General features: G+C 40.9%; 2 protein-coding genes across 2 annotated transcripts in view; one reads left to right on the plus strand and one right to left on the minus strand.

Moving 5' to 3' along the window:
• Positions 1 to 8,556, plus strand: part of LOC128737691 (CD151 antigen-like) — a 128,786-nt gene extending 120,230 nt beyond the window's left edge. Inside the window, exons 5-7 of the mRNA XM_053832386.1 lie at positions 7,898 to 8,071; positions 8,175 to 8,348; positions 8,413 to 8,556. Coding sequence (XP_053688361.1) covers positions 7,898 to 8,071; positions 8,175 to 8,348; positions 8,413 to 8,556 — 492 coding nt within the window. The remainder of the gene's footprint in view (positions 1 to 7,897; positions 8,072 to 8,174; positions 8,349 to 8,412) is intronic.
• Positions 8,557 to 20,281: 11,725 nt separating this feature from the next.
• The window catches only part of LOC128735520 (mucin-2-like), a 119,936-nt gene continuing 116,970 nt past the window's right edge, over positions 20,282 to 23,247 (minus strand). Inside the window, exons 6-11 of the mRNA XM_053830002.1 lie at positions 22,865 to 23,023; positions 21,867 to 22,805; positions 21,559 to 21,801; positions 20,640 to 21,497; positions 20,434 to 20,574; positions 20,282 to 20,368 (exon numbers count right to left, since the gene is read on the minus strand). Coding sequence (XP_053685977.1) covers positions 20,282 to 20,368; positions 20,434 to 20,574; positions 20,640 to 21,497; positions 21,559 to 21,801; positions 21,867 to 22,805; positions 22,865 to 23,023 — 2,427 coding nt within the window. The remainder of the gene's footprint in view (positions 20,369 to 20,433; positions 20,575 to 20,639; positions 21,498 to 21,558; positions 21,802 to 21,866; positions 22,806 to 22,864; positions 23,024 to 23,247) is intronic.

A 23,247-nucleotide genomic window follows, 5' to 3' on the forward strand; every position in this document is an offset into this window, starting at 1 on the left:
ATCATTTCTGTTTCTAAATCCGAAATGTTTTATATCAAACCTTTTTCAAATTGAAACGCGGACATGAAGTTTCACTTATTGTTTACTTTGACGGCAAATCCTAATTTTCCAGTGAACGTTTTGGCGGCCATGTCGAGTCGTGACTCGTGAGCGGCCTATTTAGTTGAGGATTGCTGATATTCCATTTCATTTTGATCTGTTACAAATTAAAACATTTGCATTTCCAGTGACCAATTACAGGTAAGTTTTGAATTTTTCCCCGGTAAACCAATGGTCAACTTGAGTCACAAATAGTCAAAATATACTGCTAGTGTAGCCAAATTACACTCAAAATTTTCACGAAATATTCTGAATTTTCCGGAGAACCACCTTACGGCTTCCTAAGGTCACTTCTTTATTATTTTTTTTTTAAATTTGTATCAATTACCCAACCTTAGTTACTTCAAAAATACTTTACCAAATTTAACCAACTTTAGCAATAAGAAAATTTCAACGGATATTCCGGAACATCCAGCAGGCCAACCTGTAACTTTGTGGTTTCCGTATATCACTTAGAGAGTCAACTGTTATATGCCCTACAACTTCTTAAAAGACACCACGGTTGTATCTGTTCAAAATCGCTCAAAATTCGAGTTTAGCCCCAATTAACTCAATATCCATATACTACGTGTATCTGTTATACGCGGAAAACCGCGTTATAGAAATATCGTGGTACCCGCGCTATAGAAATCCGCGTTCTACAAATCCGCGTTATACAAATCTCTACTGTACTATTTTCTCTACTATCAGCAAGGCTGCTACCATTAAAACCGTTTTCCCGAAGAAAGTAATATTTTTAGTTACTTATATCATAATATATAACTTATACGCATATACGCTAGCCCCGCCGATGACAAAATTCTGGACTATTTTTCATACCATCTTGAAGGTGACAGTCACTTGTATAAACTTCTCGAAGACCACTACTTTCTTGGTAATCAGTAGCGTAAGTTACAGCTTATACTGTAATATTACATATACGGTAACGCCACGTAGTGAAGCAATTCTGCACTATTTTCTATACCATCTGCAAGGCTGCTATTACTCAAACAACTTTCCCTAAGAAAATAATACCTTAGGTTACATGGATTATAAGCTATAGCAAATAAAACGAGTTCGAAAATACACTAGCGCTGCACGTTGAGAATATTCTGAACTATTTTCAGTGTCATTTCCGAGATGACAGTCATTTGAACAACCTTCCCGAAGACTGCAACTTTCTAAATAGTCAGTAGCGTAAGATACAGCCTATACAAGAATATTACATCTGCACTAGCGCCACGTAGCGAGAAAATCCTGAACTACTGCTGCCTGCCCGCTAACCTACCTTTCAATGAAGACGATTGTAATATGATTTCAAGATTTGCACTTGCACCCTTTTCACTCCAAGTAGTAATTCCCTATAATCGCTTGGAATGAAAGGGGTACAAGTGCATAACTGAGAAGGAAAGGGGTGTAAGTGCAAATAACATTTTCAAACCTATCTTATAAATCGCGAAAATCAAACTAGTTTTCCAAGGTTTCAATAGAATTTAATAAAGTAAAGCTAACACAACCATAGTGCGTCATAAGTTTTCTATTATATAATCTGACGAATTTTTTAGATGATGTCAACTTTGGATCTGATTTTCTCGAAATCTACTTTTTGTCACTTACACCCCTTTCCTTCTGACCCACTCATAAAATTTTTGGATAAATCGTAACTGTTTGTATAGATGTACTCTGCAAACAAGAAAAATTTCAAAAAAGTAGATTTCCCACCTGTTTCATTTTGAATTTTTGGTTTGGAACAAAATGACTATTTTGTTCCGTATTATGGTGGCCTACGTACATGCGACTTGTTATTAATCGATATTAGACTATTTTTGATTCCAACACTACATTGAAACACAATATTCGACTTCTGCCCGTTAAACTCTTTCATCTGGTATCTATATTATGAGGACTTTGCATTATTTCCAGTCATGTGCGGTCATTTTCAGAAAACCGGAAGACGTCATATTTGATTCCAAAATGGCGGCAAAACACGATATTCCATTCTCAACCGTCATACTATTTCACCAATACCCATTTTATGGGGGTTCTGAATCATTTGTTGACATTTGTAATTCCCATATATATGTTACAGAATGTATTGGGGATTTCAAGTATCTGAAATCATAGTAGTCTATGTACATCGGTATGAATAACGGGTGACAACTAAAATTTTGGAATTTTTTCGAGGCCCCTCAACAACGAACAGGCTCGATGAGAAATGAGAGTATCTATGTATTCTATGTGTTAGCTCTCTCTCTATCTCTCTCTCTCTTTTTTTGGTCAATACTTTTTGGTTTGTTTAGGCTTGCCCAGCTTTGCTTAAAATGGCGTCGAAACAAGAATCTTTTCGGGAGCGCGTTGTACTCTTCTACGAACTGACACAGAAATCTCGGCAAAAAGTATACGGTACAACATTTGAAAAGCGAACATGTTGCGGCTTCGACTATTTACCATATCCTAAGATGCCCAAATGCATATTTCTACAATTTCTACAAGTTGATATTTTTATGCGTTCTCACGTTGAATCTCTTTATACCCTGCCCAGTAGAGCAGTTGGTTTGGCGAAAACAATTGAATAAAAATTTTTTAGACAGTTGCGTCTTCTGTAATATTTGCTGAATGCTCAATAGACCACTATAATTCGGAGCAGCTCATATCAGTGTTGCGAAGCCCATGCTCGTGTGATTTACTTTTCTTACACACGCGTACTCGTTCTAACGAGCATGCCCGCATAAGCATCTTTTTCGCTTTTAATTATTTATGCACTGGGACGAGTTTTCGCTAGTGTGTATTTAGCTAACAGCCACGGTCGTTGTTCTCGTTCATCATTGCAGTCCGAACTGCTGATACCGATCACTCGTGAGGGCTCGCTCGAAGTAAAAAGTAATGCGAAATCTGTTCCTCAATGCGCTACTAGCCCTCACGGGCAGCTGGTTGCTCACGAGTTGTTTGGCTCGCGAGTAGGCTATGCAGAAAGACGATATAAGGCTGTGCGTGTGTGTTGTTAGTTGAATGTTTGCACACAGCAACAGCGCCAGGTTGTCTTGCGCTTGCGTCAGTCTGAGTGGCATCAGGGGTGTCTAGCATCACAGCCAAAACAGCATAGTCAGCGACTAAAACCAAATTACTGCCGTCTCCTTCAACGACAAAAAACCGACTGACTATTTCTGGAGAAAAATAGTCACCTTCCATCAAAGTAGTGACGAAAACTATTTTGACCGTACTTTCTCTTGATAAGTCGGTCAGTCGGCCCGTCTATGATCGAAACCAGCATAATTTAGTCAACTTCGCGCGTAAAATGGATTAAGAAAAATAATATATTGTCGGACAATCTTTTGCATGCGATTTATTTTATTAAATATGTATACAAACACCCTTGCACCCTTGCAAATATATTTATACTTCTTTAGAATGCGGAGGACGGCTAGAAGTCGAAAATCGATGTTAGACGCCATTTTGAAATCTAAGGTGCCGGACTAATATTTAGCATTTTGTATGAAAACCCTTGCAATGTATACTTTGTTAGAATGCGGGTGACGGCTAGAACTGAAAAACAATGTTTGACTCGACTTGAATGCCCCACTGGACTTTTCGATAGAACTGCTGGACTGGACTGCTCGACTCGACTACTAGACTCGACTGTTCGATTGGACTGCTCGACTTGACTGTTCAACTGGACTACTCGACTCAATTCGACTGCACGACTTAACTGCTTGACTCGATTACTCGAATGGACTGCTCGACATGGCTGCTCAACTCGACTGTTCGACTTAACTATTCGACTGGACTGCTCGACTCAACTGCTCGACTCGACTGCTTGACTCAACTCGACTGGCCGGCTCGAGTAATCAACTCGAACCCCTCGACTGGACTGCTCGACTTCATTACTCGACTTGACTGCTTATCTTGAAAGCTCGAGCTTTTTTTTCGAGCTCAGTTCAGTTTAAATTCTGCTTTCTTCGAACAGTAATCAAGTTTGTGACTTGATTTCAATACATATACAGTAGGATTTTGAGTTTGGCAACAAATGCGTGTCGCCCATATTGCGCCCATATAGTCAAACCGAGCAGTCTAGCAATTGTGTCGAGCAGCCCAATAGAACTGTCCAGTCTAGCAGTCAAGTCGAGCAGTTCAATAGAACAGTCCACGTCCAGTCTGGCAGTCGAGTGGAGCAGTTGATTCGAGTAGTTGAATCGAGTAGTTGAGTCGAGCAATCGAGTAGAGTAGTTGAGTCGAGCAGTTGAGTCGAGAAGTCCAGTCGAACAGATCAGTTAAGCAGTTCAATCGAACAGCCCAGTCGAGCAGTCAAGTCGAGTCAAACATCAATTTTCGACTTCTAGCCGTCATCAGCATTCTAAAAAAGTAAGTATATATTGCAAGGGTTTTCATACAAAATGCTAAATATTAGTACGCCATCCTGCATATCAAAACGGCGTCAAACATCCAATTTCGAACAAATCTGGCTTTATTCTTCAAAAGGTCGCATAATGCTTGCAAAAGGGTTGATTATGCGACCTTCTGGAAAACTGAAGCCAGAAATGGTAAAATGGCGTTAAATATCTAATAGGCGATCTAATGGCGATAACATCAAATTGGGAACATTTTTACATCTTTCAAATAAATAATTGAGCTTTTTTTCACTGACAAAAACGCATGGAAACGACTATTTTTGTCGCTCTGCTATTTAAGTTTCGTTATAGTCAAACGTCGCTTACTAAACTGGCCGCCACCTACCCTGGATGCGTCGTGATTTTAGTGGCGAAACTGACCGTTACCAGTCCTGGGCTATGCTTATCATACTCGCTCGCGTGAGAGTAGGCATCGTTGGTATCTCCCTCGATTTGCATCACCGGTTCCATTTAGGTGCATGGATTTTTTCGGCGTATGTACGCTGTTTGGCTCATGAGATATCAATTTTCAGACTAGGAAAATATTCTGGAAAATGGAGCTGTTGCTGCAGAAAGCATTGTAATATTCCCTCGCAGTTAGCTTCTATTGTAGAGCCGAATCTAGTCACAAAAGACGCGTATTGTTAGTATATATTTTATGAATACATAACTGATGACTAACTGATATAATAATTGAATATATTATGAACAGGCAAATAAGGACATTATTACGTACAACACGTGGATATGTAAACCTTGACGTGACTTTTTTAATGTTTTCTACGTCAACTAGTTGAGAAGTCTTGGATATTCATGCAAATAATCCGATATACTGATTTGATTTGATATGAAACAACTAAGAAACCTGTTTCAATTCATAATTCAGAAATCCGATCAACATTGTCTCGTATCGTTAATTATCGATTTGATAGCCTGGTCTATCAAGTCTGTATAAAATGTAGAGGTGAACTAATTAAGGGATTATTTAAAGTTTTCAGTTTCCATTTTGCGCATCAACATCAACACCCATATAAAACTAATAGGTACTTAAGACTGTCAGCGCATCGAAATTTTGGGTCAATTTGGAATTTTACATTCAAGAATTCTTGAATATGTAAACTAGAAGAATGTCTACCAAATCAATGTTAAACTAACTAAATTCAGTAGTACGATACGATAAGTCAATTAATTTAAAACTTTAGACAAAATTCAATCACTCTTAATTAGCCACTTCAATTGCATATCAGGTAAATGCAAACCGAAATTCAATTCAATGTAGGATGGATTCAATGTCAATAATAGATCAGGGTGATAATCAAATTCAGGTCATGTTTAAAACGAATTCGAATCGCATTCAGATATTTCCTCAATAATGTTGCAGCCGAGAATTGACGCTAGCCAATCGTCACAAACGGTTGGTCGGTACTGCACCGGTAAAATCCGGGGGGGAACGAATAACCGGCAACAATTACCGAACTCGGTAAATCTGAAGTGAAAACAAAATTTCTCAATCGAAATTCTCTATTCGCACAAGCTCGAAGTAACTCAATTACGGAGCGCTAGCATCATGGTCAGGCGCAAACCCTGACAACCCTGAGCATCCCAGGAAATATGCTGTTGCTCCGGTGCGGGTCGAGCTGCAACACGCTCGCTGCTAGCTGTGACAATTTAATCACCTCTGATGCAGGCTAACTCTGCACTGTGTACGGCAACGTTCGGAGCAGGACCGTGTTGAGGTTTCAAGAATTTAACATACCCGAAACTGAAACCCCTGCCACGACAATGAAACGGAACAACTAAGTCTGACGACAAGAATGCAATCTCCCCAATTCCTACATCCACAGGTAGACTGCAAACTAATTGGTGAGTTGGGTGCCAAAATGGTTAGCCACATTCCTGGCTGCATGTCACCTTCTGCAACTATGTCTTGGAATTTCGGTCCGTAGCTCCATTCCATTCCACGGAGAACGGGTCGGGCTGATTGTGATAATAACCGGAAGTTATCCTTTGAAGACGGCGCGCCGGCACTCCTTGCGTTGCGTTTTCAACTGCTGCTGGCAATAATAATGGGTGGTTGCACGTAAGCATCACGTCAACGAAACTGCAAGCAGCAGGAGATTGCGGACGGCGGCATTCGCGTGTAATGATGTGGTCAATGTAGAATAATTTAATTTAGTGCTGGTTTGCTCCGAGCCAATGCATCTCGGAGGCTGCGTTGGCAACCTTCAATCAACACACCGTACAATGCTGCGAGGTATGTAGGTTAAAGGCGCACTGTTCGATGCGCCACTTAGGCTTAACATGACATGAGCACAAGAGAAGCGAGGTGGAAACAATTCGTTCCATTGCTCCGATAAGACGCCGCTGTAGTGTTTTAATGCAATCAACTGCCAACTCTGCCGTCCGGAGTGAAATCTCTTGTTCGTAGTATCGTCGAATTACGAACCCATGAGGTGTGAGTAAAACATGAACATTATTAGATGACATATATCATCGTTAATAACATAACGTACACGTCGCGTGGAGGGCTTTTCTTTCCTTTTGCGTCGTCGCGTCGTCAGTCACCGTGTGCTACATCCTGACATGACGTGTGACTCACAGGTCGTGAAGCCAGACGATGCCAGAATACCTGCACGCCGACGTAATCATCCGTAGCAAAGCCTACAACAGCAAGCACGAGCGGATAAGTCATCACCGGCCGGCGTCTAACCTCTCTACATGTTGCCGCTATTCCCGAGTGGTTTTGTTTACAGATGATTGGTGGCCGGTCATTTAGTTCCGAGTCGAAGACAAAACGCTAAATCATAGCGCGCTGATTGTACGCTGATGAATGGCACATGATAGGAAAATTTGATTGGCCACTTATGAAGGTGGCCGTTTATTATCCCGCATTCAGGCATCGAGCAATCAATGGTTATGAAGTGAGACTTTGGCCATTTTAACGAGTGAGTGAGCTTTTATAGATCAATATTTGACAACGAAAAAATACTTATGATCGTGTAAAAATAAGATCTAGAATGCCATGTACCGTTCTCATGAAAACTTTGAACAAAGTTCAAAACTTTGTATCTCGTGCGCGTGCAAAATATTTCACAGAATGTCAAAACGAAACCGTGCAGAGCAAAATCTTATATTTTATCCTTTTCGTACAGCAAAAAATTAGCACAGCAGTAGTGATCGTACTATTAATAAAATAAAAAACTACAGCTATGTTATATTTTACTATCTTACACAAGTGAATAAATATGTCTTTTTAGTTCACGCGCTTCTCCATCAATCAGTCCAAAATTCGGTCAGAACGAAGTTTGAAATATTTCATTATAGCTTACTTCTGTAGCCTACCTGTAGGCGTATCGAGTCGAGACAACTAAACCAAACCATCCATTCGCTCTCTAATCACGCGCTTTTGCTTTATTTCTGGATTCTACTTGCAGTACACCTTCATTCTGCTGTTCGTTTTTCTGCTGGAAGCCATCGTCGGCGGTCTGGCGTACCTGTACGAAACCCAGATCGAGCTGGAGCTGCAGTCCAGCCTGAACAGTACCTTTATGGAGCAGTACGGTGTCAGCGAACGGCAAACCGAAGCCATCGACCGGATGCAACAAACAGTCGGTATTTCGCCGGTGAAATTCCAAAGAACGAACCCGGCCTTCGTCTATGTGGTGTAAACCGCAAAAATTCTAATCAACGAAAAACTCCACCTCTTTACAGTTCGGCTGCTGTGGGGCAGTTCGGTTCGAAGATTGGCGCTACAGTGTATGGCTGCGGTCCCGCCGGAAGGACCTGATCCGGCCGACCGAGGGCCGTCGCGTACCGGACTCATGCTGCATCAGTATGACACCCAAATGTGGCCTCAGCGATGGTCCCAGCAACATACCGTACACGGTAAGCACAGTCGGCGATGATTCACCCCGAACCATTAAGTGACTGATTGGTTTCTATTTTTCAGGGCTGCATCTACAAGATGGCTGACGACCTGCGGCATCACCTGATCCTGCTGGGAGCCATAGGACTTGGCATTTGCGTCATACAAGTTTTCGGTATGATCCTGTCCTGCTGTCTGTACGTCAAGCTGAAGGATGTGCTCGATTGACAAAAGCCAGCGGATCCAATAGTCGAACTAATGGATCCGCTGCCGGACAATATCAGTCTTATCTACGGGTATGACGATCAGACGATTTAGAGAGCCTGCCACCGGCAGGAATGGATGCGCATTTATCAATGAATAACAAGCGTTCATTGTCGAAAACGAGAGTATGAATCATCGAACGAATCGTATTTTGTATGAATTGTAAATAACCAATATTAGTACCTTAATGCCTAGATGTTACACTTCGATTAAAATTATATTGCTAAATGTTATTTTATATGCAGATTTATCAACTCGTTCATTACCTATAGATTCTATATTTATTAAATGCAGGGAAAGTACAACTTCGACTGTAAACTAGTTGAACATAGAACAAAACATAGTCATGAGTTTCGAACAACTATTAGAGCCATAATGACCAAAACTATGATGATACAGATTACTAACTAGTTGTATGTATGTTGTCTCGAAATGCGAACAATAAAATTTTAATGTTAACGTGCAAATCAGCAAGTCTAAAAATTATATTATTGAAGCTCCAAAAATCGGGCTACATTTTCGGTTTTTGGCTCATAAAATTCCGGTTTTTGCCAAAAAATAAAATACAATTGTTAAAATTATGAACCCCATGTAATACACAACGCAGATTTAGTACCATATTATGTGTGGCAGCATAAATGTCGAATGAAAAAGTTAGGTCGACACGAGATTCAAACAGCTAATTTTGCCCCTTAACAAAACTAAACGAAATAAAAAGTTTAGTTCTTTTGTACATACCTATGTATATTACAATATTTTAGGGTCAAAAATCTCAGAAATGCTAAATAACTTGTAAAAATCTTATTTCATCTCAAAAATATTCTTTCAGCCGTAAACTTTTTATAAAAAAATATAAACATTTTGAATATTTTTAATAACGAAAGTCTTTCCTTTTTTTGAATTAAGGAAATGGCAAAAGAAAGTAATGACATTCACTAGCGTGCCCAGTTATAAACAAAAGGTGCGGCACCCGCACCTCGGACTTGAAATAGGACATCTTATTAGATTTGAAATTCGACTAAGTTCGATTTGAAGCTTCATTGCAAATTGGAATTCATGTTTAGCTAGAAATCATAGTTTAAATTTGTCTTGAAATTGGGCTTAAAACCGAACATACAATTGGACTTAAAATTGAACCTGACATTGGACATTAAATTAGACTTGAATTTGGACACTGGCACTAAATTCAGTCCGCTCACTTTTATTCTTTTTCCTTCCGTTTTCCTATTTTTGCCCAGTTTTCTTTTTTCTGGTTCGTGTTTTCTGTTTCATTGTTCCGTTTTTCTTCGTTTCCTGTTTTCGTCTTTTTCCAACTCTCCTCATTCTCGGGTTTCGTCTGTTCCGTTTTGCCTCTTCTTTTTAATTCGGTCGGTTTTTTCTTCTGTTCATGTTAATTCTGGTTTTAGTTTCCTTTGCTCACCGGATTTCCATTAGATCTCCCGTTTTTCTTCTGTTTCTCTTCAGTTTCACCTTTCTCTTTGGTTCGTTTTTCCAATTTTTCTATTCCATGTTTCAATCCAATCCCCATTTCTCCTTTTGCATCCCGTTAGACTTTTCCCCGTTTTTTCTATTCCCCCGCAGTTTTTTTTTATTTCTCTCTCGCTAATCTTTTTGGTTTCTCTTGTTTTTTGTCCTTTTTTTCTCACACTTTTCAGTACTGATTTTCGTTTTATTTTTCTGTTTTCTGTTCCGTTCTATAAGTGTTTTGTTCTTTCAATATCTAGACCGTTCTACCACTTCCCTCTCGTTTTTTTTATTGTCTGACCTGTTAGCTTCTTTTCCATTTTTCGTGTTCCTCAGTTCCGTACTGCCTCTTATTATCCTTTTTCTCCTTTTCTGTTCAGTTTTTCTCTCCAGTTCCCCTTTTTTTACTACCGATTTTTAATATTCCTGCTCCCGTATTTTTTACTATCTTTCCTTCTTTTTCTGTCCCGTTTTCTCTTGTTTTGATTTGTTGTTCCTTCTCTTTTGTTCAGTTTGTCCTTATTTTCTTACTCGTTTTCCTCGTTTTATTTATCGATTTTACTTCCTTTCTCTCATATTTCTTCTTCTCTCTACCGTTTCGACCTCAGGAAAAAACAAAAAATGTTATCATGAAAATTTTATCATTAAAAGATTAGAAATTGACAACAGGAAAAAAATATTTCAAAAACTTTCGATGTGACAGAGCATAATTTTCCAATTTATTGTGGAGTTTTTCACCATCACTTAACGTGAAATTTAAGATGCAGGGTTGATTTATTATTCCCGTCATAGTAAGTAAAGCCAGTGTAATTTTCATCATTTTTGGATGGATTTAATGAATACTAAAAAAGTTCTTGCGCTGATTTGACTCAAACACACTTACCTTCCGATCCGTGCACTTTGAATTCACTAAAAAGCGATTATTAAAGCATATTAGGCCATTAAAAATATTTAAAAAAGTTTTTGTCCCTCCGGTGTTGTGCCACTGAAGGGGGGGGGGGGGGGCGGCGAAAAAAAAAACAAAGAGAATTTTTTAATCGAGCAAAAAAAATATAGATTTTAGGCATTTTTACTTAAAGTTTAAACGTGAAAAATCTATTCCTGATTTTAATAAATACTTTGTTATTTTCCATGCAAAAATCTACGAACAAAAAGACAAAAACGAAAGAAATTTTTTTTGACCGAGTATCGGAAATTCCACTGTTTGAACTTTCATTTCTACTCCGTGCTAGAAGCGTTAACTCACCTCGTACACTCATTTTTCGAGTTTTTCAAGCCGTAGAGCCCACAGACAATTGATTTTATAAAAAAAATTTAACTTATGTCCTACAAATTATTTCTTTGCCCCCCGATTTTTCAAGCCAATGTTCAAGCGGGAGGTGACAAAAACTTTGAAAATGATTTGCAATGGACTTATTGAAATTACGCAACTGACTTTATTTCTTAAATTCGTCGAACCGTTTCAAAATCCGACCATCAAAATTTTTCATCGTCTCGAACTAAAAATCACAACAATGTTTACGAAGCTAACGCGCATGTATTTGTGTAGGACGGCATGACAAATGTTATTCTGCAAGAATTTCTGCTAGCCATGCAAGTTTTCCCGGCTACAGAATATCGACAATGTGTTGCGTGAGTTATTTTCATTTTATGAATGACGGAAATTGAAACGATTAGTCGAAATTTTCTTCTTCGTCGCACGAAAAAGGTTGGAAGTTTGGCTGGTAGTAATTCTTTAATGGAAAAAAGCACTTAAATAGATCTCAGCTCACTTTGATTGATCGCGTACGATAGTCTACAAACTAAAATATTAGGAAATAACTAATTTTGCATTGTGTGTCATGAAAAATGCTAATATTTTTAATAACTTGTGTTAGATAGAACGGGAATAGACAATTACGACGAAGCAGCAACATACCCCATATAAATTTAACTTGAAACTGGATTTGAAATCGAACGTAAAGTTCAATTTATGAATTAAAATTGGATTCTAAATTGAATCAAACGACGCCGAAACTGTATTTGGAATAGAACTTAAAATTGGACTTGAAATCAATTTTCAAATTGGGTATGAAATTAGAACTAAATTTGGAAATGAAGTTTAAATTAGACTTGAAACTAAACTTGAAATTTAATTTATAATTGGACTTCATTCAAAACAGTCCTAAAACTGGAACTATTTTTAAGCAATTGACTTACTTATCGCAAAAATAGCGACAGATTAAATTAGAAAATGCGAACTTCTAGGTTACTAAAATCATTTTAGTTTAAAATAAATTTTAAAGAGAAGGTGGTGCTCAAGCTTCAGCCTGGGCACGCCAGTGTTGACATTCACCCTTATTCTTGTTTTCGTTCGAATGATATTCGTTCGAAAGTTAAGCCGATCCGTGTTCTTGTTTTCGTTCGAATCAATTCGAACGTTCGAACGCCCCTTCCTTTTGTTCATTCGAGTATGGGAATAGCGCTTTCCGATTCGTTCGAAACAAACTATTCGTACGAATGCAGGATACGTAAACAAGAATAAAGGTAATTATTCGAATGTTTTACATTATTAAAGGGGGCCCTATGCTGGAAAGTCGGAAAAAGGAGTGTTTGATATCTGATCTCGTTGAAATGTTACAGCAAACACTCCGGGGTCATCTCAAAGGAAGTACATCGCTGTAGGCAATTTTAATTTTTTTTTCTTGAAACCATGTGAACCCAACGTGTATCTCAGAATCTAGGACGATTTGGCTGAAATTTGTTTCCAGCATGTAAAATTTGATTATTTAAATTGTTACGTAGCCTGTTTTCGATATCTCAATTTTTCAAAGTTTAATGAGCTCTCAATTGACAATTTTTGATGAAAAAAAACAAATCTTTTGGAACAATTGCCACCACTTTGGTAATCTTTCGAATTTTCAAAAACCGCTACGTAACGCTAAAGCTTCAAAATCATCCTTGAAATCGATTCTCCAATACTCCGTTGGTTCTTGGTACCTACCGCCAGTAAGGAACTGTTTTCTAGAGAGCATCAACGCACCCAGCTTACTTACTTACTTAATTGGCCTAACATCTTATGACAAGGCCTGCGCAGTATAATTTCTCCATCTGTTTCGGTCCATGGCAACTGATCTCCAGTTCCGCGGGCACCCAATGCTCGCCAGATCTCGCTCCACCTGGTCTTGCCACCTCGCTCGCTGTGCCCCTCTTCGTCTTGTTCCTACCGGATTTGATGCGAAAACCATTTTTGCAGGATAGTTGTCCGGCATTCTAGCAACATGTCCTACCCAACGTATCCGTCCAGCTTTAACCACTTTCTGAATACTTGGTTCGCCGTAGAGACGCGCGAGCTCGTGGTTCATTCTTCGCCTCCATACCCCGTTCTCTTGCACTCCGCCAAAGATGGTTCTTAGCACCCGCCGTTCGAAAACTCCGAGTGCTCGTAGGTCCTCTTCTAGCAGTGTTTACGTTTCGTGCCCGTAGAGGACAACCGGTCTAATTAGCGTTTTGTACAGTGTGCACTTTGTACGGGGGCTCAAATAGTTCGACCGCAAGTGTTTGTGGAGTCCGTAGTAGGCCCGACTTCCGCTGGTAATGCGTCTTTTAATCTCACGGCTGGTATTGTTGTCCTCTGTTGCCAGCGAGCCAAGGTATACGAACTCGTCGACTACCTCGAACTCATCCCCGTCGATTACCACGGTGCTGCCCAAGCGAGCCCTGTCGCGCTCGGTCCCGCCCGCCAGCATATACTTCGTTTTAGACGTATTTATCTGCAATCCAATCTTCTCTGCTTCGCGTTTCAGTCTGGTGTACTGATCTTCCACCGCCTCAAATGTTCTGCCGACAGCATCCACGTCGTCAGCAAAGCAGATAAATTGACTGGATTTATTGAAAATCGTGCCCACGCACGCACCCAGCTGTCACCAGCACAATAATCACTATTTTGGCATCCAAAAAACACAAGAACAGCTTCAAATATACAGTGAATTCTCGGAAAAGTTAACTCTCTGAACAGTTAATTCAAAAAAGTTAAGCGAATATCAGCTCTCATGCAACGCTCTAAAAAGATAATTTTTGCCTTAACTTTTGGAAGAGTTTGAATGTATTGGTTGTCCAAGAGTTCGTCCACACACGTGTGTTTACCTCCTATCTTTATTTCTTATTTTTTGGTTTATTGTCGCCTCTCCACAGTTTCATACAGAGTTGCATAACTGAGATTAAATTAAACTCTTGTACTGGACAGTTGCAACAATAGTTCAATACGGGCACATAGATACTTCAGGATTATTGATAACATATTGGAAAAGCGCAAACTCAGATTGAATTTTGAATGCAAAAGAAGGAACAGCAAGGAGATAAAAATAAGTGCGAATATTATCAAAACGTAGTCGCAGACTACGAAAAAACAAAAGTAAACCGACCGAGTGTAGCCGACTATTTTAAGCTTAGGTACTGAAAGGAACTAAGTATTATTTCATAAAGACCTTGCTACATATTTCTTAACATTACAACTTCCAGATACTTAAAATTTTTAAGTTAAAAATGTGTATCCTGTGCATTTCCTGGAATGCATTTTTCACTTTTGTATTCATCATTTTCAATGATTTTCAGGATTACTCGGAAAAGTTAATATTTCGGAAAAGTTAATCGTCCCATTCCCCAATCGATTAACTTTTCCGAGAGTCCACTGTACCTTAATCAATAACCGGGATACCCCATCACTTATTTTTAATTCCAGCATACGAAAATTTTTTTCGAAAAATCATTCTTTTTTGACCTTCCGGAGTAGGGCCATTCAATGTTAACCGTTATGTGTTCGACAAAAAAAACACATTTAAGTGCTCGACAAGGGTACCCGGGTACCCACAAATTGAAAGGCTTGTAACTTTGGCAATTTTTGACCGATTCGGACACTTTCACCACCAAAAGATTCAGGAACTTATCCACTTCCAGTGTGGTTATAACAGAGCCGGAAGTGGTTCATCTGGTTCCCGGAAATCCGGCACTCCGAGGATGTGTTCCGGAATTAAAGCACTTCTTATATTTTTGGATGTAATTATAGTAATATGGGTGTCCAAAGTTCTTCCAATTACTCCTAAAGGCCATTCTTCATTGTTTTAAAACAATAAAATGATATATCCTCGGAATGGCCATTCTGCGACAAGTTCCCGTGGGACCTCCTGTGGCCATAACTCTGTTTGGTTTGCAACACTGGCAATATGGGTGTCTAAATTCATGAAATTACTCCAGACGGTAATTTTTCATTATTTTGATTCTATCTGATGATTTTGCCACGGCATGGCCATTCCGGAATATATTCCCGTGGGGCTTCACAGTTGTCCAAAACCAAAAATATGTGCGCATTAAGGTTTTGAGTGGGAAAACTTGATTTTAGGTTTATGGAACCTTTGGGAGAGTTTCTTGAAATTAAAAGTTCTATCGTATGGTGAAATTCAAATTTTGAATAATCCCCCTAAAAGTGAAATAAAAAATTTATAACCACACTGTGGTGGATAAGTGGATAGTGGAAGTGGAAGTGGATAAGTTCCTGAATCTTTTGGTGGTAAAAGTGTCCGAATCGGTCAAAAATTGCCAAAGTTACAAGCGTTTCAATTTGGGGGTACCCGGGTACCCTTGTCGAGCACTTAAGGGGTAAAAAAATTCGAAGCCCCCCCATTCCACCCCCTTAATTGCTACATGAAAACTTATTTTATGAAAAGTTGCAATTTAACTAGTCCTTAGATGTCACAGAGTTTCAGTATCCTTGATCAAAGAAAACTTTAGAATTTCGTACTTTGAAAGCTGAAAAGGTACCCGGGTACCCTGTCGAACACATAACGGTTAAGCGGCTTTAGCATAGGTTTATTCTTTGGCCCCTCCACATCTTTCCTTCTTAATAAATTCTGAATTTTACCAACCGAAGCGTCTTGCCAGGGGGAACTATCAAAATGGTACTTGCTCGAGGTGTGAATGAAGCCTCTTGTAGAAGGGCAAATTATAACTAGTCTGTACAAGCAAAACTCAATTAAGAAAATGGCCAAGGTAACTCACACTCATTTAGTTATCTATCAAATCATGAGTTCAATGAAACCAAAACGAGCATGAACCTGTAAAAATAGATAGGAAGTGTTCATACTCGTTAAATACGAAATAAGTGACTTGGCCATTCTCTTAATTGAGTTTCTTTAACAAGGACGATATCACAATAGATCAAAATCCTGATCGTAATGATGATGCCCATACAGAAAAACATAATATCCACCGTGAGTAGCGTCACAGCTTCAAGTCCATAAAGAACTAAAAATAGTGTACATTGCTAGCTTCGTATGCTGGCGTATGCTTTTTGATCGTAGCATTTTGCGAAGGGCCAAGAAGACCCGATTTCCCGCTTAAATGCTCCGCGAAATCTCCATAACAGCTATGCAAAGTTTCAGCTAAATCAAAACTGATAAATTAAAAAATATGTTACTTTTTCGTCACTTGGCGTGGAATCCCTCAACTACTTAAAGCGGCACGGCATCCCACATCAGAAGACTACAGCGTATACTCCGGAGCAGCATGATGGCAGAGCACGCAAACCGTACCATAGTTGAACACGCTGGATGCTTACTATTTAAAGCAGGACTACCGAAGTGTCTGGGCTGAGGCCATGCACACATCCGTTTATTTGTTTAACCGATCACCAACACAAGGTCATGATTCTACTCCTGTGCAAGTTTGATCTGGAAAGAAACCAAACCATTCGCATCTACGAATTTTCGGCACCAAGGTTATGGTGCAAATTCCCAACCAACGACGTCGGAAATGGGACCCCAAATCCCATGAATATATTTTCGTTTACGAGTAAGGTATTTACTAGTCGTGAGGTCTGTTTCATCGACGAAGGAACTTAAAGCCCACCGGTCGACAAAGGAAATAAAGTCTTGGTCCCGCTCGTGTTTGAATTCGTTTCCGTTCCACCTACGAGTACATCGGACAACTGTTTGGTCGCAACGTCCAACAACGACGATGATTTCGAGGATGTGTCTATTGAGGATAGAGAGCCGTCTCATCAACGTGCACTACCCACACGAAAGTAGGCCTGACGATGAGAAGGAAGTGATCTACGCGCAGCTGCAGGCAACGTACGACAGCTATTCGCCACGGAACATCAAAATCGCCATCGGGGGTATGAACGGCCAGGTCGGTAAAGAAGAAAAGTTTAGATCGGTGATAGGGTATAAAGCCTGTACCAACCCGCACGATAATGACCAACGATGTATAAACTTTGCAGCTTCCCGAAGTCTGGTGTGTGAAGTACATTTTACCCATGCGAGGATATCCACAAAGCCATCTAGAGATCACCTTACTAACGTACAATGTACATCACGAACATACGGAGACGGAACGGAAGTTGTCCCAGGAGTGCGATAACGATAACTTCGTGCTGGCTCTCGATTTCGATAAACTCCGGCGAGAAATCGGTCAGATGAAGTATAGTAGAGCCGCCGGAACAGATCGACTGCCGACAGAAGGCTACCAAAATGGCCAAGAGCGAATGGAAAGTGTGGGTTATCCCATCTATAATTGCTATAATTACCGCGTCGTTACATTGATCAGCGTCGTCTACAATGTGCTCTCCCAGATTTTAAATTTCAGATTGTAAATTTCAGGGAAACATACGATACAGTTGAGCGCGAACAGCTATGGCAGATAGTGCACAAGAATGATATTCTGGACAAACTGACACATTGACGGCTGATCAATGCTACTTTGGAGCGAATGATGCGCGTTTCGGGGCACTCTCGAATTCCTTTCGAAGAAAAACGAGAGGAACGATCTTCAGCAAAAGTGGCCAACTTAGAGCCTTCGAAGACGACCTCGACAACATTACTAGAAACCTTGAGATGGCGGAGTCATGTTACATCTGACTAAAAACAGAGACTAAGAGACTTAGGTTTCAAAACTTAGGTATCACAAAAAGATTAGGAATCGAAGACCAAATACCTATTTCGTAGGAAGAGCCGTCAGAGAAAACAACGTTTGCCTCCCACGGACAGTGACTGTTGACGGCGATGAGCTGGAAGTAGCTGATGAGTTCATATATTTGGATTCTCTGGTCACCGCCGATAAGAACACGAGATTCAACGTCGCATTTAAGCCGAAATTTGGGCCTACTTCGCTCTCCGCAAGACGTTTCGATCAAGCAGCATACACCGCCACACAAAGCTGATGATGTACAAAACGCTAATCAGACCGGTAGTCCTCTACGAGCTTGAGACTGTAACTTAGCTTACGAAAGCCATACGTGCATTAGCCGTATTTGAACGTACGGTGCTGCGAACTATTTTTGGAGGAGTACAAACAAATTGCGGATAGTGGCGTAGGCATATGAACCACGAGCTGCAAGCACAACTTGGTGAGATTCCCATCGTACACCTGACGAAAGCTGGGAACTACGGTAAGTCGGTTATGTCGCAAGGATGCCGAAGGACTGTGCAATGAAATCCATTTTCTTCAAAAACTCCGCCGGCACCAGGAATAGAGCGGGCCAACGTGCTAGACGGCTTGACTAAGTTGAAGCCGACTTGCGTGTGTCGAGACGCTCAATGAATTGGCGACGAGTAGCCCAGAACCGAGTACAGTGAAGATAAAAATAGCTAGAACCACCCCGGCTCTATGCTAGAAGAAAAAAGTAAGTGAGGTTCCCAGATAGTTTTTATAGTAGTGTGGTCGTCATAATAAATTTTAAATTTTGGTTCTAAAATCTGCTTATAGGGTAGTTGATCCAGTAGTTGTGGTAGTACCAATAGTTGCACTACTATTCATTATTAATGCATATTTTCGTCACTGTAGCATTTTAGATAAAACAATTACATTCATTATATAAAACAGGCTTTTAGAAGTATTGGTAGTTAGACTACACCGTTTAAAATTAAAGCATTATTAGCTAAAATGCCAATTTTCCAAAATCTAACGCGTAGTTGGAGCGCACAACTATAGGCGCTCACCTATAGTTTTGCTAGGATGTTTTTTCACTTAGCAACCTAGCAATGTATATGGAATAACACAATTAAAGGAACATCAAACTTAATTAAGGAATCATTAGCGCAACTGTTGGTACAATATAATTGAATCGGAAAATTCAATTTTTCTTTATAAAGCTTCTCGTACAACGAAAGCAATTTTCTTGCCTTGTGCCAAATACCTTGTATTTGATAAATTTATATCCCACAAGCATTAATTGAAGCATATACCTCAATAAACAAGCAAAATGAAGTTATATTGTGCTTAGTGGCGCAACTAATGGATCATCTACCCTAATTAAAATAAAACAAAAAATCCAGCTCGAGTTATTTTGTAGAAGGAATGCATGAATTTATAGTTCTGTGGTAGTTGTTTTAGTTTAAAGTCCAGAAAAATAACGAAGTCGCCAATTAAAACATTTACCGTGAATCACTGCCACCTTTTCATACACTGTAGTATGAAAGCATATATTCCTTCTGCCATCTGTTAAGGAACTCTCGGAAGTGGTAAATTTCTTTTTAGATGTATTAATAATGCAACAATGATAGAGCTTCTTATTTTATTGCTTCATATTTACACGGCTATTTTGTTCGGTTGCTTCACATATACAATTTTCGAAACCGCACAACATCGCACTCCGCTAATTTTTTAAAACCTACCGGATATTGCGCTCGTTTCGTTAAACTATTCTACTTGCTATTTTGCAACAACTAGCTACTGGACAGCGTGCCTATTTAGCCGATCCCCTCGGATAATGGCACAATCACTAGCGAAATTAATCAAACTGCAAGTTTGCATAAAATTCGTGCAAGAGTATTTTCGGATCGTTAAAATTTCATCTTTTTCACAAGCCCAATAGGTATTCTAAAGAATATTATTCTGGAAGGCGATATCACGTTGCAGTTTGGCGCATTAAAATACAGACAAGAATTACATACAATTATTACAAGAAAGAGAAAAACGCAGAGTGTAAAATTCGCAGAAGGCCACAAATAAAAATAAATAGACCCTAATCATATGCTTCACAGTCTTATCAGTACACATCATCTATAGGACTCTTGACACCACGCTACTATCACACAATCTTCACACACACGTACACGGACGCAAAACTCGCGAGAGAAACCTCACGTTGAGCAAAAACTCAATTCTATCGGCTACCTAAAAATGACTTGCTTCCCGTATTCCTGCTTTCAGATCAGACAGTTTGACGATACCGTATCCTTTTGTCAGGTCCCTATCTACCGCTTAACCGATAATAGCTAAGATCATCCAAATCCGGCCTGGGTTGAGTGAAGGCCGTCGAAAAGCTTTTTGCTGCCCCCTGAAACGATACCGAAAACGTTAGGTGTGGTAAGGTCGACACAACAAACTAACCCGTTGTCTTACCTGCAGTGCCACACCGAGAAACTGTGAAACGGCTCGCGTCACACCGATGGCCGCATTCAGCAGTTGCCCTCCTGGATTAATGGCACCGAATCCACCGAATAGCGAAGGTGGCTCCTCCGTGACGCTCGGGTTGATCGGTTTCTGAAAACCATATCAACTTATTTTAAATATCCCAGCAAATTGGAATGGAATTAACAGTTACTCACCGCATCCGGATCCAGGCCTTCGTCTCGGTAAGCCTGCGACTGCGACGGGACTCGACCGCCACCGCTTAAGCTGAACGTCTCCGACGGAGGCGGCGATGCGATCAGAGACGATCCGGGTAGTCGCTGGCGGGGCTGTGGAGCCGTTGCTTGCCATTCTCGCCACAGCCAAGCTAGCCCATCGAGAATGGGTCGCGATGACTGAGCCGGAGGAAAGGCACCGACTGGCGGCCTGGCAGTTCGGGGTCTTGGACGAGGAGTTGTGGTAGTGATGATGGGCAGTACGGTGGCAGTCCCTTTGCGAGGTGAAATCTTCGCTAGAATCTCCTCCAAATTGGCGTTGGTGTTGGCCGGACCGATGCCGCGCTCCTTCAGCACGGAAGCCAGGATGGCTTCGTTGCTTTTACCGAATGTATTCGGGATGTTTGCTATGGCAGCGGGACTGGAGTTGTGCTGCCGCTGTTGCTTCTGCAACAGCTCCTGTAGAAGTGCCGGGTTGAGCTGAAGTGACTGTGTTGTGGTAAGCGCGGCTGTGGTTGTTGTGGGTCTTGTAGTGGACGGTCTCTGCGTTGTCGTGGTTAGGCGTTTGGTAAGTTCCGGGATGTCTTTGCTAGTGATCGGCCGTCCTAGTAGTGTGGACAGCAATCGAATGTCGTTATTGTAGCTCTGAAGCTCTTTGTCCAGTTGCTTTTTGGTGTTCTCAATCTCCTGTGGTGATAGAGTCGTAACCTTCGGTACTTGGTTCAATTGATTGTTGACGGATATGCTCTTGGGGTCACGATTGATTGCCAGCTGTAGGATTCTGTTGGCAATTGCGCTATCCGCCAACGGATTTGGTGTAGCATATTTGGGTAGTTCACGCTGGGAATTAAAGGAGTTATTAGATACCGTAAACGCTGAAACTTGTGTTCAGAAAGCATACCACATCGTTCAAGAAATCAGCATCGTCCTTCTCGACAATGACCGTACTCAACGGAAGGGTCGTTGAAGGACGGCGCACGGTAGTAGTAGATGATGCGGTAGTTGTGGTAGGCGCCGGTGTAGTGGTGCTCGTCGTAGTTGTGCTGGTAGTACTAGTTGTAGTTGTAGTGGTCTTCCTCGTTGTTGGTTTTTTCGTCGTTCTCCTAGTCGTTGGGCCACCATTTAGGAAATTTGCGAGTTGTCGCTGCAAAAATTTAAAATAAGATCAATCAACAAACCAGCACAAAGGAAAAACGGGGTGACATTTACCAGAAAGGCTAAATCGTCAGCATCGGAATAGGTAGTGGTACGCGTACGTTGCGTGGTTGGTGCAAACAGTGAGTTCAGGTTGAAAGAACTGTTGTCTGTTTGTTTAGGTTTTGACGATGCACGCGTGGTCGCTCGGGTTGTTGTGCTGGTAGTAGATCTAGGTGTAGTTGTTGTAGTGGTGGAAGTTGTAGAAGTTGTGCTTGAGGTTGTAGTTGTGGTGGGTCCGGTAGTTGTGGTGGTCGCTTTGGGAGAACTTTGTAGAACAGTTGTGGGGAAAGTTACTGCCTTGGTTGCTTCGATGTCCCTCTGATTGGCTTCCAAATAAAGTTGGAGCAATTTCAAATTTGTTTCCAATTCCTCATCTTTTTTGCGAGGTCTCGGAGACTCAATCGCTGTAGTTGTTGTGGGTTGTTGCGTAGTGGTAGTGGTTGGAGTAGTTGTTGTGGGAGGAGGAGTAGTGGTTGTAGTCGTGCGGGCTTTTTCAGTTGTAGTGGTAGTAGTTGTGGAAGCAGTAGTAGTTGGAGGGGGAGGAGCCCTGGTGGTTGTGCTGGTGGTAGATGTCGTAGTGGGCTGAGTAGTTGGTTCTTCAGTAACCGGAGCTAACGTAGAAGTAATAAAATTATTAAACTCTGAATCTTCCAATTGCTTGCCGAGATTTTCTGAGTCCACAGCTAAGCGCACGCCTACGTCGCTGGAAACTTTGATTGATGTGGGCGATGACGAACCAATTCGGCTCAAATCCGGCTCAGTAGGTTGAACTGAAGTACTCTTAAATTCCACTACATTATCAGGAACAGTATTGTCGGCAATAGCTGCCTCATCCGTAGTAAATACAGCTGTTGGTGTTGATTCCGAACTGCTGGACGACGTTGACGCCCAGCGGTAAATCACATCTGGAGCGTTCGGCCGGTTAATACGAACCTCATCGTCGGCTTTAACCTGCAAGAAAAATTTAACCATTAAAATCGTGTCCAATAAAGTAACTTTCAACAACAAACCCCCGTAGAATCGCCACCCCCGGAAGGCCTAGCGGGCCTGTCCGACTTCTTGCCGCCACGATTCGTGGCCAAACTGAACACAGCGTCCGATTTGACTTTGGTGTCCAGCTGGTTTTCTTCGTTATATTTCCTCAGAATCGCAATGATCGCCGTGGTCCCCTGTTGAGCGATAGAAGCCCCACCCCAGAAAACAAGAACATAGTTAGTGCGAATCTGTCCGGAGTAAACCAAACAATCAATGAAGCTATTTTTTTTTTCTTATAGGAAGCAAAATGCAGTTGGTGAGTGCGCAAGCGAATGGCTGAGCTAGCTAGCTATAAACCAACATGCGAACCATTTGTCAGTGACGTCTACAAGGCAAGGTGGAGGGAAGGTTAGCTCCT

Source organism: Sabethes cyaneus, chromosome 2, assembly GCF_943734655.1.
Source record: "Sabethes cyaneus chromosome 2, idSabCyanKW18_F2, whole genome shotgun sequence".
NCBI lineage: Eukaryota > Metazoa > Arthropoda > Insecta > Diptera > Culicidae > Sabethes > Sabethes cyaneus.